At 43.9% G+C, this 13,704-nt stretch overlaps 1 protein-coding gene across 5 annotated transcripts in view; it reads left to right on the top strand.

The window, feature by feature from the left end:
- TNRC6B (trinucleotide repeat containing adaptor 6B) overlaps positions 1 to 13,704 on the top strand; it is a 246,590-nt gene that overhangs the window by 108,032 nt on the left and 124,854 nt on the right. The window contains exon 1 of one of the 5 annotated variants that reach the window (XM_047786190.1): positions 1,049 to 2,161. The exons of the other annotated variants lie outside the window; for them this stretch is intronic. Coding sequence (XP_047642146.1) covers positions 2,157 to 2,161 — 5 coding nt within the window. The 5' untranslated portion in view covers positions 1,049 to 2,156. Of the gene's footprint in view, positions 1 to 1,048; positions 2,162 to 13,704 lie in introns of those variants that run through there. 5 annotated transcript variants of the gene reach the window in all.

Here is a 13,704-nt window from a genome sequence, read left to right as displayed (position 1 = left end):
GCAACAGCTCCTTTCCTCTTTGGCTGTCAGAGTGGAAGAAGCGAAGGAGGGAGCCTGCACAAAGACCCAGGAGCCAGGATGGCAACGTGCGGGATTTAGAAGGGTTCATAGGCTCCTTTTCAAGGAATGCTGGGCCTGCAGAATCCATCCTTTCTCTGCCGGCTGGCATGTCGGATTACGTTCGTCTGGGAGAAGCACACTGTGGATTCTGACCCTTTCTGGCTTTAGAGACGGACGGACTCTGAGAGTCACAGGGCACTTGTGCCCGCTTTCTATCATTTTAGTTACTCTATTTCCTCAGGCAGTCCTTAAGACAAGTAGGTGGAGATGAGTTTCAGAAAACGATGGGACTGTTACTCCTCATGTTTGAGTGGCACGTGTCCTCCTCTTCCGCCCAGCGTTCTGAGTGGAGATGGAAGTCAGTCAGTCAGTCAGTCACCTGCCGTGGGGGGCTTGGTGTTGGGCCTCACACAGCAGTGAAGAAAGAGGTGGTGTGTGGTGTGTCTTCATACAAACAACTGTAAGCAAGTTCTTTGACAAATAATGAACTGCGGTTGTGACCAGCACTCTGAGGAGGTGGTAGAGGATGTTTCGGGACTGTTGAACAGGAAGGCCTGGTCTAGACAGGGAGTGTCAAGGAAAAGCTTTCTCAGGGTAAGGTTTCTGAGATGGCAAGGGTAAGATGAAACAAAACTGCTCAAACAAAGAAGCTGAATACAGTTTTAGAGCTGAAAGGAACCAGAGATATCATCCAGCGATGTCCAGTCCTTACATTGCACAGATGGGAAAACCGAAGCCTAACTGAGGTTACACAGTCTTGGAGTTCCCTTTGTGGCTCAGCAGTTAACGAACCCAACTAGGATCCATGAGGTTGCGGGTTCCATCCCCGGCCTCGCTCAGTGGGTTAAGGATCCTGTGTTGCCATGAGCTGTAGTGTAGGCCACAGATGCGGATTGGATTCAGCATTGCTGTGTGCTGTGGTATAGGCTGGCAGCTGTACCTCTGATTCCACCTCTAGCGTGGGAACTTCTATTTGCCATGGGTGCGGCCCTAAAAAAAAGCAAAAAAAAAAAAGAGGTTACACAGCCTTTTCGCCCCTGGAGATTAGAGACACAAACCCAGCGTGCTTTTCTTTGGTGGGTAGAAAGCAAGATGCACTGAGTGAGAAGGGACTTGGGCATGGGGGATGCCAGGTAGGTTTTCAATTTCGTGTTTACTCCAGGTCAGCAGCTGAGCTATTCCTCACATGGGGGAGGAGATTAGAGGTGATTCAGACCTGCCAGTTTGCTGTGTTGCAGCTTAGCTTTTATTTGGGGCAGGTGAAGGAGATACCAAACACACACGCCCCCAAAAGGTCCATGTGGAGTTCAAATGGGAAACCAGTCACTGTTCTGCAGCTCTCTAGCTGTGTGATTTGGGATAAGTTGCTTAACCTCTCTGAGCTGGCATTCACAGTTTATACTTTGGTATATTTCCTTTCAGTCTTTTCCTGTGCGTTTTAGGTGCTTGTTAGAGATCAGTCGTGCCCTATATTTCACCCTAATCTTTAAAGATGAAAGTCTTGTTTGGGTAAGGTGTTGTTTAAGCCCCCCTTGAAAGAGCAGTTTGCCAGCCTGTGCTTGCCCAAACATTCAGAAAGTAACTGTGGCAAGCCAAGCTCCAGGATCTGCAAGAATCGTTAGCAACTGAGCATATTTCTATAAACCAATAAAGGTTTTTATATTTTGTTCATCTGTTACCCTTATGCTGTTGCCACTTTCACATTCCACGTGTGTAGGTGGAGAGTATGAGATAACAGCGTTTCAGAAATGAAAGTGAGTGGAAAAGGGCCGCTTTCCCTTTAAGGCAGCTTCATTTCCCCAGCTCCCTCCCCTTTCCTGATTGACAAACCTAACCCAAGTCACATGATCCGCCTCTATTTGAAGGTCACAAAAAGCTGCTTCCTTTAGAGACAGAGGGGGAGAGAGAGAGCAAGAGGGAGAGTGAGTGTGAGAGTTAGTTCAAGCCAAAATGGCCGACAGAGTCTCTGCTGGTTTCTGAATATTTAAAATACAAAAAAACAGATAGACAAAAAGAAATCATTTTTTGGACCTTTTTTCATTTCCATTTCTACCTTGTATGCCTCAATTTGCTGGATTTAAGCACTGCTGCACTTTATGAGGTTGGTAAATATTTTCAATTTTTTAAAAACCAATTGATTTATATGGATCTTGTCTAACCGTTTTCACTAGTGGTGTTGCAAATCGACATTTGTCTAGCATGGAGACTGGCTTCAGACATTTCGTGAATCTGTGTAAATCAGATCCGTGATGTACTTTTGGTTCGGCATTTTAGAAATGGAAAAGCCTTGGTAAAATATTTGATTTCGAAGCGATTTAATTGCACTTTTAATTTATATGCAGATTTTCATCATCGTTTCTGTCTGGCAAACAAACGAAGCTGCGAGTAATTGGAAATTTGATATTTAGAAAGAGGTTTTTTTAAAATACACAGACCTCTCCCTGCCCCCTTAAATCTGCTGCAAAAATTTGCATAAATATAAATGGGTTTGCATTCTTTCGGCTGCTAAGGCCGACAAAGGATCTGGGAGGGCAAGCACCACCATGGGACAGCCTTTTTCTTTTTTTTTCCCCTTTTCTTTAAAAAAAAATTTTAAAGCTAGGCCATCCTTCTTAGAGAGATGTAAAACCTAAAATAAGACTTGATACGTTTTAAACATCAGGCTGGGGGCGAGTGAACACCAGGAGGTTTGGGGTTTGTAGATTCCCCTGCGTGAAAACCTCCCAAGCAATGTGTGGATCACCCCTCTCACCGCGCGCGCTCACTGGCACCGGGTCTCTGTGTGTGTTCTCAAATGTGCAGCCAGATGCGCTTTTATTTTGATCGTGGTTTGAACCAAATGGTAGGACTCTTGGTGTAAACATGGTGTTTTAAAGATCTGAACAGCTCTTCACCCCGATTAGGAGTTATTTCTCTATCAGTTTCTCCCCGCGGATTGGTCGTCTTCGTTTCTCAAAGATCACAGTTTCTGTTTGATTTTATACAGATGAACTGGGCTTTTCAGCGCAAATCAGCATCTGTGTGTGTAGTTGCCGGTTTTAGCCACGTACCCATTGTGAGGTGATCATTTTGGGCCACACAAATAAGTAGCTGTCTGTATATGGAGGTTGGTTACCCCCGAAACTGTGCAGTGCCCTGAAGTTAAATTCCATTACTCCTAGTGCAGGATTCTAGAAAGCCTGGGAACAGGGAGGGAAGAAGGCTGAAAACTTGCTTTCTCAGAGCCACCTCCCCCTATCATTGTGAGGGTGTGATGTAATGCTTCTGGGTCTGGTGGGCTGAAAGGACTGTAGTTTGTGATGTGGCGGGTAAATTGCCCCCACCCCCCTCAGCACATCCCGGCTCCCAGAGGCCTTGTTTTCTTCCCCCCCCACCCCCCATTTGTATCCTCCTGGTTTATGTCTTAGCATATTGGCATGAGAAAGAGATTGGTCTTCTAAATCTGTTACAAAGTATAGTTGAGAAAAGGCATTTAAAATATGCAAATGGATCGAATTGTCATATCCCCATCATTAAATATGTAGACTTGGATTACAGCTAATTAAGCATAAATGGAATAATTTTGATGTGAAAGAGCAGTGGGGTTTTTTGTTGTTGTTTCCTTTTTTAATTAATCTAATTATAAGATGCTTGCTGGGCCTGAAAGTGTTAAAAAAAATGGAAAAAGTGCTGGACTATTTTGAAAATTTGACAGTCTGGAAGAGGGTGTGTAGTGCTTTCAAAAGCTTTATTCACTGTTAAAATGGATTGGCCTCTTGTGCTGAAAATGGCCTGTTTCTTTGGGCCAATTGTGTGTAGATGAGGGGACTTTCACGCTAATTTAACAAAAAGACTTCCCATTTGAATACATAAAGATAATTAAAGTTCTCTGTCTCTAAAGAGCAAGTATCTTATTATTCTTTCTAAAATTAATGTTATTATGTTCGTAATGGAAATAAGTAGAGAAGTGATGGTTTAAATTCAGTATAAATTTTTTTGGTGATACAAGTTTAGCTTTTGTGTAAGAGGGATTGGAAACATCACATTAAAGAGGTAATCTGGAACAAATGTGTCTCTTTAAAAATTTTTTTTTACAGCTTGAATTTAAAGGAAAAGACATAGAAACTACCGTAGGGATAGGAAGCCTTGTGGTATACCTAAGGAAAATTAGAGCTCTGATTTTTGTTGTTGTTGTTTCTGAAAATGAAAGCGCCTCTTTGGGGCTTTACTTCTTAGACGATTGATTCATTTAGCACCCATTTCCTAAGTTGGCCTTAAGAAGAAGAGAAAAACCTACGCTTTCCATGCTTTACCACTAGCTTGTTTTCGTGGACTATGTAAACATGTGAATAGCAGGTTAATTCAGTTTGCAGAGCAGAGGAACCCGAGGCAGGGTGCTTGTTCTTTTAGGCAAGAAGAAGAATGATATAATGAACATTAACAGACTGCCCATCTGATTCTTTGAAATGTTTTTGTAAATAGTCTTCTCCCCTAGACAGGTTGAAAAGTGAGCTAAATTAAGACGTGGTTTCACGTATGTTAGGCATTATGGCTCTGGTGAGTTTCAGAAGCTCAGCTGCCATTTTGGATCTCCGTTCCTGCAGAGCCAATCCTTAGGGCACACCAAAGCCATGGCAATTCAGAAGCAAATAAAAATGAGTAGTAAATCAGGGGTGCAGATGGATAGTATTTAACGTGTGCCTTTTGTTGTTGCCGTGTTCTTTCTGTTGGCAGTGTGAAACGAAGCTTTAAAAACTTGAGCGATGTGGCTAATGCTCGAAAGAGCAAAAACCCAGGGACATCCGAACTCGCATGTTGCGGTTTTTTAAAAATGAGGCAGCGTGTGCAGAGGAGAGAATTAATACATCCTCACTAAAGGCTCCCCACCTGCACTCCCTGTATCCTTATGCTGGGTCTATTTGTGCGACGATACTAACGTTCGCAGCGTTACTCTGTCGCAGAAAGAAATGTCACAGATTCATTTTGAAGATATTACCGAAACATCACAAAAATTGATAGCACCTATCTATCCGAAGTGGTAACTTATTTTTAAACTGTTTTCCAGTCCTTCCATCTGTGTGCCAGAAAAGAAACATTGGCATCTTCGGTATATGGCACAAACTCAACTCTGTTGTTCTGCTTTGAATGGCCATTTGTTATTCTCTGTCGCCACTGGGACAGTCCTTTAAAAATAAACTTCTAAAAGTTGAAGCTCAGACTTCTAAGGCCTTTGCAGCGCTTCACCCCACAAGAGACATGGCAAGAGTGGTACGTGAGGGTGGGCAGGCCCAGAGGATAGCAGCGGCGAGGGGTGGGCCTCGAGCTCCCCAACCGCCCGATGACGGAAAAGCTTTGGAGAAATTTAATTTTTATGACGCAGAATAATCATCAACCTTCTGCCGATTAAACTAGACGAGGCCCTGAGGCCACACAGATGAATGTCGTTTGTCCCTACCCTCAAAGAGAGAGTCTAGGGAGAGACATAATACTCAGTACAGAATCGGCAGCTTCACCTTGGTGCTGTGGGTGCAGTAGTTAAAACAGGCACCCGGGAAGTTCCCTTTGTGGCTCAGCGGTAACGAGTCCGACTGGCATCCATGAGGATGCGGGTTCAATCCCTGGCCTCGCTCAGTGGGTTAAGGATCTGGTGTCGTCATGAGCTGTGGTATAGGTCGCAGATTTGGCTCGGATCCCAGTGGCTGTGGCTGTGGTCGGCAACTGTAGCTGCCATAGCTCCGATTCGACCCCTATTGGGGAACGTGCATGTGCCACAGGTGGGGCCCTAAAAACAAAAAACAGGCCCTGGGTGCCGCAAGTCGCCTTTGTAGCTACTTTAGCAGAACCCTTATTTAAAGAAGCCAAATAATTACTCCTTATTAATTTTTAGTTATCATTTGGATATTCGATGTTCTTGAAGTAGAGCTTGTGACTTAGAGGTGGGCTTTCTGACCACTGGCTGGGGAGTGGGGCAGCACATGCTAATTGTTTCCTAGTGCAGTATTGTTCAAGGCTTTACGCTAATCTGACTTCCCTCACCTGCTTCTAGTGATTAAGACTGCCGATGGGGTGGGGTGGGGTGAAAGGATGCCGCTTGTCCTGAAAGGGGATTTACTCCGTGATGGTGACATTTTCACATATTTTCCTTTCTTCCTTCAAATACTCAGCAGCTATTTATTATGCCAGGTACTGGTGTCAGTGCTGGGGGAATCTAAGAATTAATATGGTCAGCCCACCACCCGGAACAACCAGTAGTTCATGTGGAAACATTTGCCGTCTGATGACCATCGTACCTACTGCTTTGGGTTATGACTAGGCGAGCACTGTAGTTCGTTTCACCTGTGGGTCTCCTTACCGATAATCAGGATGTGAATGGTAGCTTCTGCTTCTGGTAGTTCCAGAGGCTTTCATTGAAGATTTGGCAAGACAGTCGCTCGATGCATTTTTCTTTAGCCCTGCCGAAGTATCTCCTCAAAATTATCTTTTAAATGATCTCTGAGAACCCTGCCACTTACCTTGTCTCCTACACTATCACCTCCCTCAGCTTTACTTTTTTAATACCCCTTAGTTATGTCACTAGCTGAAGTCACATTATCTGTGTGTGCTGCCTCACTCCCCACAAAGCCATAAGCTTTCATGAGAGCAGACTTTGTTTTGCTTGTTGCTCAATCCTTCAGCATCTGGGTAGGGCTTAGCACAAGCAAGTGCTCAATAAAAAAGTATTTGAATTAGACCTGGGTTTAAGGTCACCAGGAGCAAGCTTTGTGACCATAAACCCCTGTTTCTTCATTGGCAAAGTGTGGATGACATGTGGTGAAGCATAAAGGAAATGCTCTACCCAAGGGCTGGCACCTAGTCTCGTTGCTTAGTAAGTGTTTCCTTCCCCTTTGCGCTCTCTCTCCCCCTCTCTCCCTCTCTCTGTTAAATAAACTAGAAAGGCTGCTGTGGCCCCACATACCTCCCAGGATCACGAAGCGCATGCACCCATTGTGCTGAGCTTCAGCCTGGACAAGGACTTTTATTAAAGTGCCTACATTCCGATGGTCTGATGCCGGCTCCTCATGCTCTCCAGCTTCCTTCAGGCTCTGCCTCTGTGATGTGTCCACATGTGCTTGGCTGCTTTTCATACATTCTGTGTTTTGCATCAAAAGGTTCTCAGTGGTTTCGAATGAACTGGTTTGAGAGTTTACAAGACAAAGGAGAACGTAAAATACAGTGTTTTCCCCTTCATTTTCATTATTCTGAGCCTGTACGTGTAAACTCTGTTGTTTTTTTTTAACCAAACTATTAATAGTTTTGACTCAAAAGACAGATAAAATATAAATTTAGGTCGATTGCCCACTTTATCCAGTGCCGTTGATTTAATATAGATGACACACAGCTTTCATTCATTGACTTTGGAATTTGTTTCAAAGACAAAATTTTTATCTATTCATTCAACAGATAATTATTGAAATCTTACTACATGCTAGATATTGGGTAAGTGCTAGCATAGGAGTAGCAGGAAGATTTTTTTCCAGGTGCCATTGCTAAAGTTAAAAAGAATATAAATGCAAGGAGCCTGGCTGGTCCTCAGGTTGTTGGGTGATTACAAAAGAGGGGCACCCAACCGAAATAGAAGGACCAGCTTATGCAAGGGCCCTGAGGCAAGAGAGGACTTCAGCATATTTGGAGAACTGCATGTAGAGTATTTAGCCGTGGTTGGAGTGTAATGTGTGTGAGGGAAGAGATAATCTGGGAAATGAGAAGTGAAGCTGAAAAGGTAAACACTGGCCAGATATAGAAGAGTCTATACATCATGTTTGGAAGTTTTTATCTTGAGAACAACTAAAGGATTTTTTTTTTTTTTTTTTGGTCTTTTTGCTATTCCCCTGGGCTGCTTCTGCGGCATGTGGAGGTTCCCAGGCTAGGGGTCGAATCGGAGATGTAGCCACCGGCCTACACCAGAGCCACAGCAACGCGGGATCCGAGCCACGTCTGCAACCTACACCACAGCTCACGGCAATGCCGGATCGTAAACCCACTGAGCAAGGGCAGGGACCGAACCCGCAACCTCATGGTTCCTAGTCGGATTCGTTAACCACTGCGCCACGACAGGAACTCCTAAAGAATTTTTAACAGGGATTTCATCTGTTCAGATTGGACTTTGGAAAGATACGTTCTAGCTGCACCACAGAAGATGGCTGGAGGGTTGGGTATAAGACCAGATGCTGCTGCTGTTATCTCAGGTAACAGTGGTCTGGACTGACAGCCGGTTGGGAAGAAGCAGCTAAATCCAGAGACTCTTAGGGATATTTTTCAGGACCTACTCATTGGGTGAGAGAAGACGAGGGTTGGGGAAATTAAAGATGACACCTCTATTCTGGCGCAGGCTACTGTTGAGATTGTGGTACCATTCACTGGGTTAGGTTCCATTTAGACAAGAGATAGAGGTGGGATTGAGATAATGAGTTCAGTTTTGGAGTTACTGAATCTTGGGACATCCAAATGAACATCCGGAGTAATGAGATATGTGAGTGGAGATAGAGCTTTGAGAATCATCAGTAGTCCCAAGTTTACTAAAATTTCCCTTAAGTTGATTTCTTCGGTAAGATGTCCAAAGACGGTAATGTGTAATGCCAGTGCTGTTGGATGCCATCAAAGGGGTACTGTTTTATAAAGAGGATAAGGCGACCCATGTCCTCCCATTACCACAGTGGTTGCTGTTAGAAAATCAGAAGGGGTTTGAGGGAGGAGAAAGGCTGATTTTACTGGGTTGATCCGAGAAGGCTTTATGAGGACCTTGGATCTGAGCTGAGCCTTGAAGATTGGGCAGAACTGTTAAGAGTAGCCTTAAGGGCAGGGCGTTGTAGCTGGAGGATTAGTTGTGTTCAGGGGGGATTGACGAAGGTTGGATGTCTGTAAGAGAGCTTGGATGCCTGCTGAGTGGTTTGGTTGCCTTGGCAGATAATGGGGACCTGTTGAAGTCTGATAGCAGTGTCATCCTTGTGGCATTTTGAGAGCACTAGGCTGGCAGTGGGGCAGAGGAGGAGTGGGGGTGGTGGGGTTGGGAGGTTGGGAGAGGGAGGACTGAGGGGAGAATTGAGACAGGCAGGCCGGTTAGGAAACTGGGGCAAAAAGGACTGTTGTGAAAGGGGCTGTGATGAGTCTGTGGCAGTAGGGCTAGAAGAGGGACCAGGGACTCTAAGTTTTCAAGGTAAATGATGCGAACCTTCAGCAGAAATGAAGATGAGGAATCGCAAGTCAGACCTCCTGAGTTTAAAAAAGTTGGTAGGACTTCTAGATGGAACTGCTTAGCAGGCAGCAGGCAGTGTGGAGCCGAAGCTTGAGAAAAAGGTCAGAAGTGGAGACAAAGAATTGGAAGTCATCCATGTGGAAGTGATAGTTGAGGCTGAGTGTGGATGAGGTCACCATGGAAGTGTGGAGAATGGAAAAGTGAACTGAAAATGGGGCCTTGGGGACAGGAAGAGGAGGAGGACCTGGGAAAGGATTAAAGAAAGGTGATTGTGCAAGACAGTCACTAACAGTCACCAAAGGACCGTCTACTCGATGCGGTCATCGGGCTTCGATGCTGCGCAGCAGGGTTGGTGTTTGGTTATGGCAACATCCCCGGACCTGGTCCTGGAAGGCGCTCCAGTGGGAAAGGTTTGGGAATCATTAGATTACGCCAGAACCATCTAGTAGAAGTGGAATGTGAGCCAAATGTTATCTTACATTTTCCAGGAGTCACATTAAAAAAGTGAAAAGAAACAAATGAAATTAACTTTAATTGTATGTATTTTACTTAATCCAGTATGTGCAAAATATTTTCCGTTCAACATATAACAGACTTTAAAGTATCAATGAGATGTTTGACTTTTTTTTTCAATGTTAAGTTTTCCAAATCTGGTGTGTTGTTTTTTTTTTTTTGTCTTTACTTTTCTTTTCTTTTTTTTTTTGTCTTTTTGTCTTTCTGGGGCCGCAGCCGTGGCATATGGAGGTTCTGAGGCTAGGGGTCAAATCACAGCTGCAGCTGCTGGTCTACACCAGAGCCACAGCAACTCGGGATTCGAGCCGTATCTGTGACCCTATACCGCAGTTCACAGCATCGCTGGATCCTTAATTCACTGAGCAAGACCAGGGAACTAACCTGTGTCCTCATGGATGCTAGTCAGGTTTCTTAACTGCTGAGCCTCGACGGGAACTCCCAAATCTGATGTGTTTTATACTTATATTTCAATTTGAAATTGAAATTTTGTTGGAAATGCTTGATCTGTATTCAGATTTGATAAAATTTACAGTTGAAAAAGTACATTCACATAGCCAAGTTTTCCAAACATACAAAAAAAGTTATGGAAAATAATGGAAATAAGTTATCAATTTAAAAATTTAAATTAATTAAAATACAGGTGGAAATTCTCAGTCACAGTAGCCTCATTAAAAATGCATACGAGAAGTACAGTGTGGGATCGATCCCTGGCTGGGCCCAGTGTGGGTTAAGGATCCAGCATTGCTGCAGCCGTGGCATAGATCGAAGCTTTGGTGTAGGTTGCAGCTGCTTGAATTTTGATCTCTGGACCGGAAACTTCCATATGCTACAGGTGCGACTGAAAAAGAAAAGAAAAGAAATGCAGAGGAAATTTCGCAGGGAGGGTTTATGCAAAGTAAGATAGGCAACCTTACAGCTAATGTGCACTTAGGAAATAGCCGGAGCATCGCAAAGCGTTTTACAGAATGGGTGTTACTTAGAACACGTTGGCAAATGCTAGTGAAATTTTTAGAACTGGAAGGGACGGATCCTAATTTTGCATTGAGGAGATGAACTTTTAAACACACACATTCTAACAGGAATTTAAAAAATTGTTTTGGCCAAGATCAGCAGGGTAGTGCATTGGTAGAAGTTCTTTAACACTTTGTGTCCTATTTCAGACATGTTAGGTGCAGAGGTTTATATCTGAAAACAGAATCAGTTGCAGGGGTGGGAGCATTCCCACCTCCTTTTTGAACTCTGAGGAGTCAGTGGGATGATGGCTTCAGGGTGCGGAGGGGAGGTACAAAATTACGTTTCCAGGGGTCTCCGAAGCTTTCAGTCAGTGGTCCCAGCCTTCTAGCAAGGGTGGAGGTGTGTGAGGGGGAAAGCAGGCCGAAGGGCTGATGATTTTGTGCTTGACTCTCACTTCTCCTTGGCGATCTCTTTGGCCGTAGGGTATTACACTCATTTTGTGTTCCTTGACGTCCTGGGCCAGTGTAATATTTACTAAATATGGGTGGTTTATAAAAAAGCAGGTTCAAAGATTTTTATTTAATGATCTCATTGATCTATACTGCTTTGTAGTTGCTAATCAGAGCTTCTAAACAATAACCTATAAAGAGAGGAATGATCTTAGCTGTGCTTGGAACCAACCTTGTAAACACCGGCAAGTAGGCATTGGTTTTGGGTCGCTGCACGATTGCGTTGAAGCAGACCTAGAGGACCTTATTTTTCTGTGAGGTGAGTGGCCTTTAAGAGTTTGGGGAGTCAGCTATTCTGTGAAGTCCTGTTTTTGTTTTTGTTTTTTAAATCAATATGGAAATGAATCCCTTACATTTTTGTTTTCCTTTAGGGGTGCATTTTGGCTCTCCCTGCCTTTGTAAAAACCAGACTGTGTAGGGGTGGGCTTAAGTAACGCCCTTTAATGGCCAGACACCTAGCAGAAGATCCCTTTCCTTCCTCCCAGGAGCCCAGAGCAGTGAGCATGTTATTTCTCGGCGCCATTGTTTTTTACCCCTTTGCTTGCAGAAAATAATTGCTGCTCTTTTTATGCCAAGAAGTTCCTATTTATAAACTGAAGTTAGGCAGATAATTGGATCGCTTAGAACAGAGGCTTGCAAACCTTTTGATTGGATCTGCACTAAGAAATACAATTTGTATTGAGACCCTGTACATACATAAAGTATACGCTGAAGCAAAAGGATTTACTTTCTGATACTATGTGATGTGTTCTATTCTGATATATTCTATTCAAGTCCATTTTATGAAGTAAAACAGAAACTGGAAAAGCTGAACCCACCGCTAAACTGATTTAACCCTCCACTGTGAGTTATCTCACTGAGATTTAAAGAAGTTCTAGGGGCCCTCTCCTGGGTTGCTGTAGTCCAGCATATGGTCCCCAGTTTTGCTGGTCTTGAGAATCAAATATATCGGTCCACTCAGTAATCACACCAAATTCATAGGCTACTTTATTTTATTTTATTTATTTTTTGCCCACATCCAAGGCATCTGGAATTGCCAAGGCCAGGGATCAAACCCACACCACAGCAGCAACCCAAGCCACAGCAGTGACAATGTTGGGATCCTTAACTGGCTGTGCCACAAGGGAACTCGCATAAGCTGTTTTTAAAAATGTTAATTTGAGGAGTTCCCGTCATGGATCAGTGGTTAACGAATCTGACTAGGAACCATGAGGTTGTGGGTTCAATCCCTGGCCTCTCTCAGTGGGTTAAGGATCCGGCGTTGCCATGAGCTGTGGTGTAGGTCACAGACACAGCTCGGATCCCAAGTTGCTGTGGCTCTGGCATAGGCCAGCGGCTACAGCTCCAATTAGACCCCTGGCCTGGGAACCTCCATATGCCGCGGGCGCAGCCCTAGAAAAGACAAAAAAAAAGTTAATTTGAGAGTTCCCACTGTGGTACAGTGGGTTAAGGGATCCACCGTTGCTGTAGCTGTGGCATGGGTTGCAGCTCAGATCTAGTCCCTGGCCTGGAACTTCCATAGGCCAAGGGTGCGGCCATTATTTTTTTAAAATGTTAATTTTTTACTTCAACCTGTAGGAGATGGATACTTTTGAGGACCAAAATGTTATCCTCCCTATCCAGAGTGCTCCAGTTAGACCAAAAGGACTTGGCTCTCCGTATTGAGGAATGGAGATATGTATGTGTCCCCCCCCCACCCCAGATTTTAGAAAACACCCTATTACCAAATTATGTGTTTTCTCTTGGAAAAGCCCCACAGAAAGCACCGCCGTGTTCTCTCTTGGAGTGGGGGTGGGGTGATTCCCTGCCCCTTTTCCAGATTTTAGGAAGACGCATTCTGTTTGCAGGCACATTTCAATATATTTGATTAGTTCAGCATTTCCCAGTGTTTGTCAGGGTACTAGTAGGTTTGCCTGCAAAACATTCAAAGGGGTCTTTCCTGAATTAAAGCGATCTTTGCTTTGCTTACCACTAGGATTTAGCGTCTTTGAGATGGTAATACGCATTGGGAGTCTTAGGTGTTGTGTATATATAAAATCTTAAGCACCAGATTTTTGTTTTTGTTTTTTAGGCACAATTTGAGGAGATGCACGGTGTGCTTTCCATTTTAATTATTCCTTTCTAAAACTACAGCCTAGTCGAGAAAGCTAGATTTGGCTGTTTCCCAGGTCTCTTCAGACACTTTAATATGATATTAAATTAAAACCCAAGGTCCCAGACTTGGTTTTCAGAGAGCTGTACCACTGCAACAGCAGTACTGGGGCCCAGCATGAGTTACCAGTTTTAAATTTGCCACGTACAGGCATCTTTAAAAACTCATTGTTTATTACGGTCATTTAAAGAAGAAACACTTTAACCAGAGAGTCGAATGGACAGTCTCAGGATAAGGACTACGTTGAATGTAGCTTTATGAAAACTATTCCATAGGGAATGCAGGTGGACGCAGGTACTCAGGTT

The sequence above is a fragment of the Phacochoerus africanus genome, chromosome 7 (genome assembly GCF_016906955.1).
Source record: "Phacochoerus africanus isolate WHEZ1 chromosome 7, ROS_Pafr_v1, whole genome shotgun sequence".
Lineage (NCBI taxonomy): Eukaryota > Metazoa > Chordata > Mammalia > Artiodactyla > Suidae > Phacochoerus > Phacochoerus africanus.
This window is presented reverse-complemented; position numbering and strand designations above follow the sequence as displayed.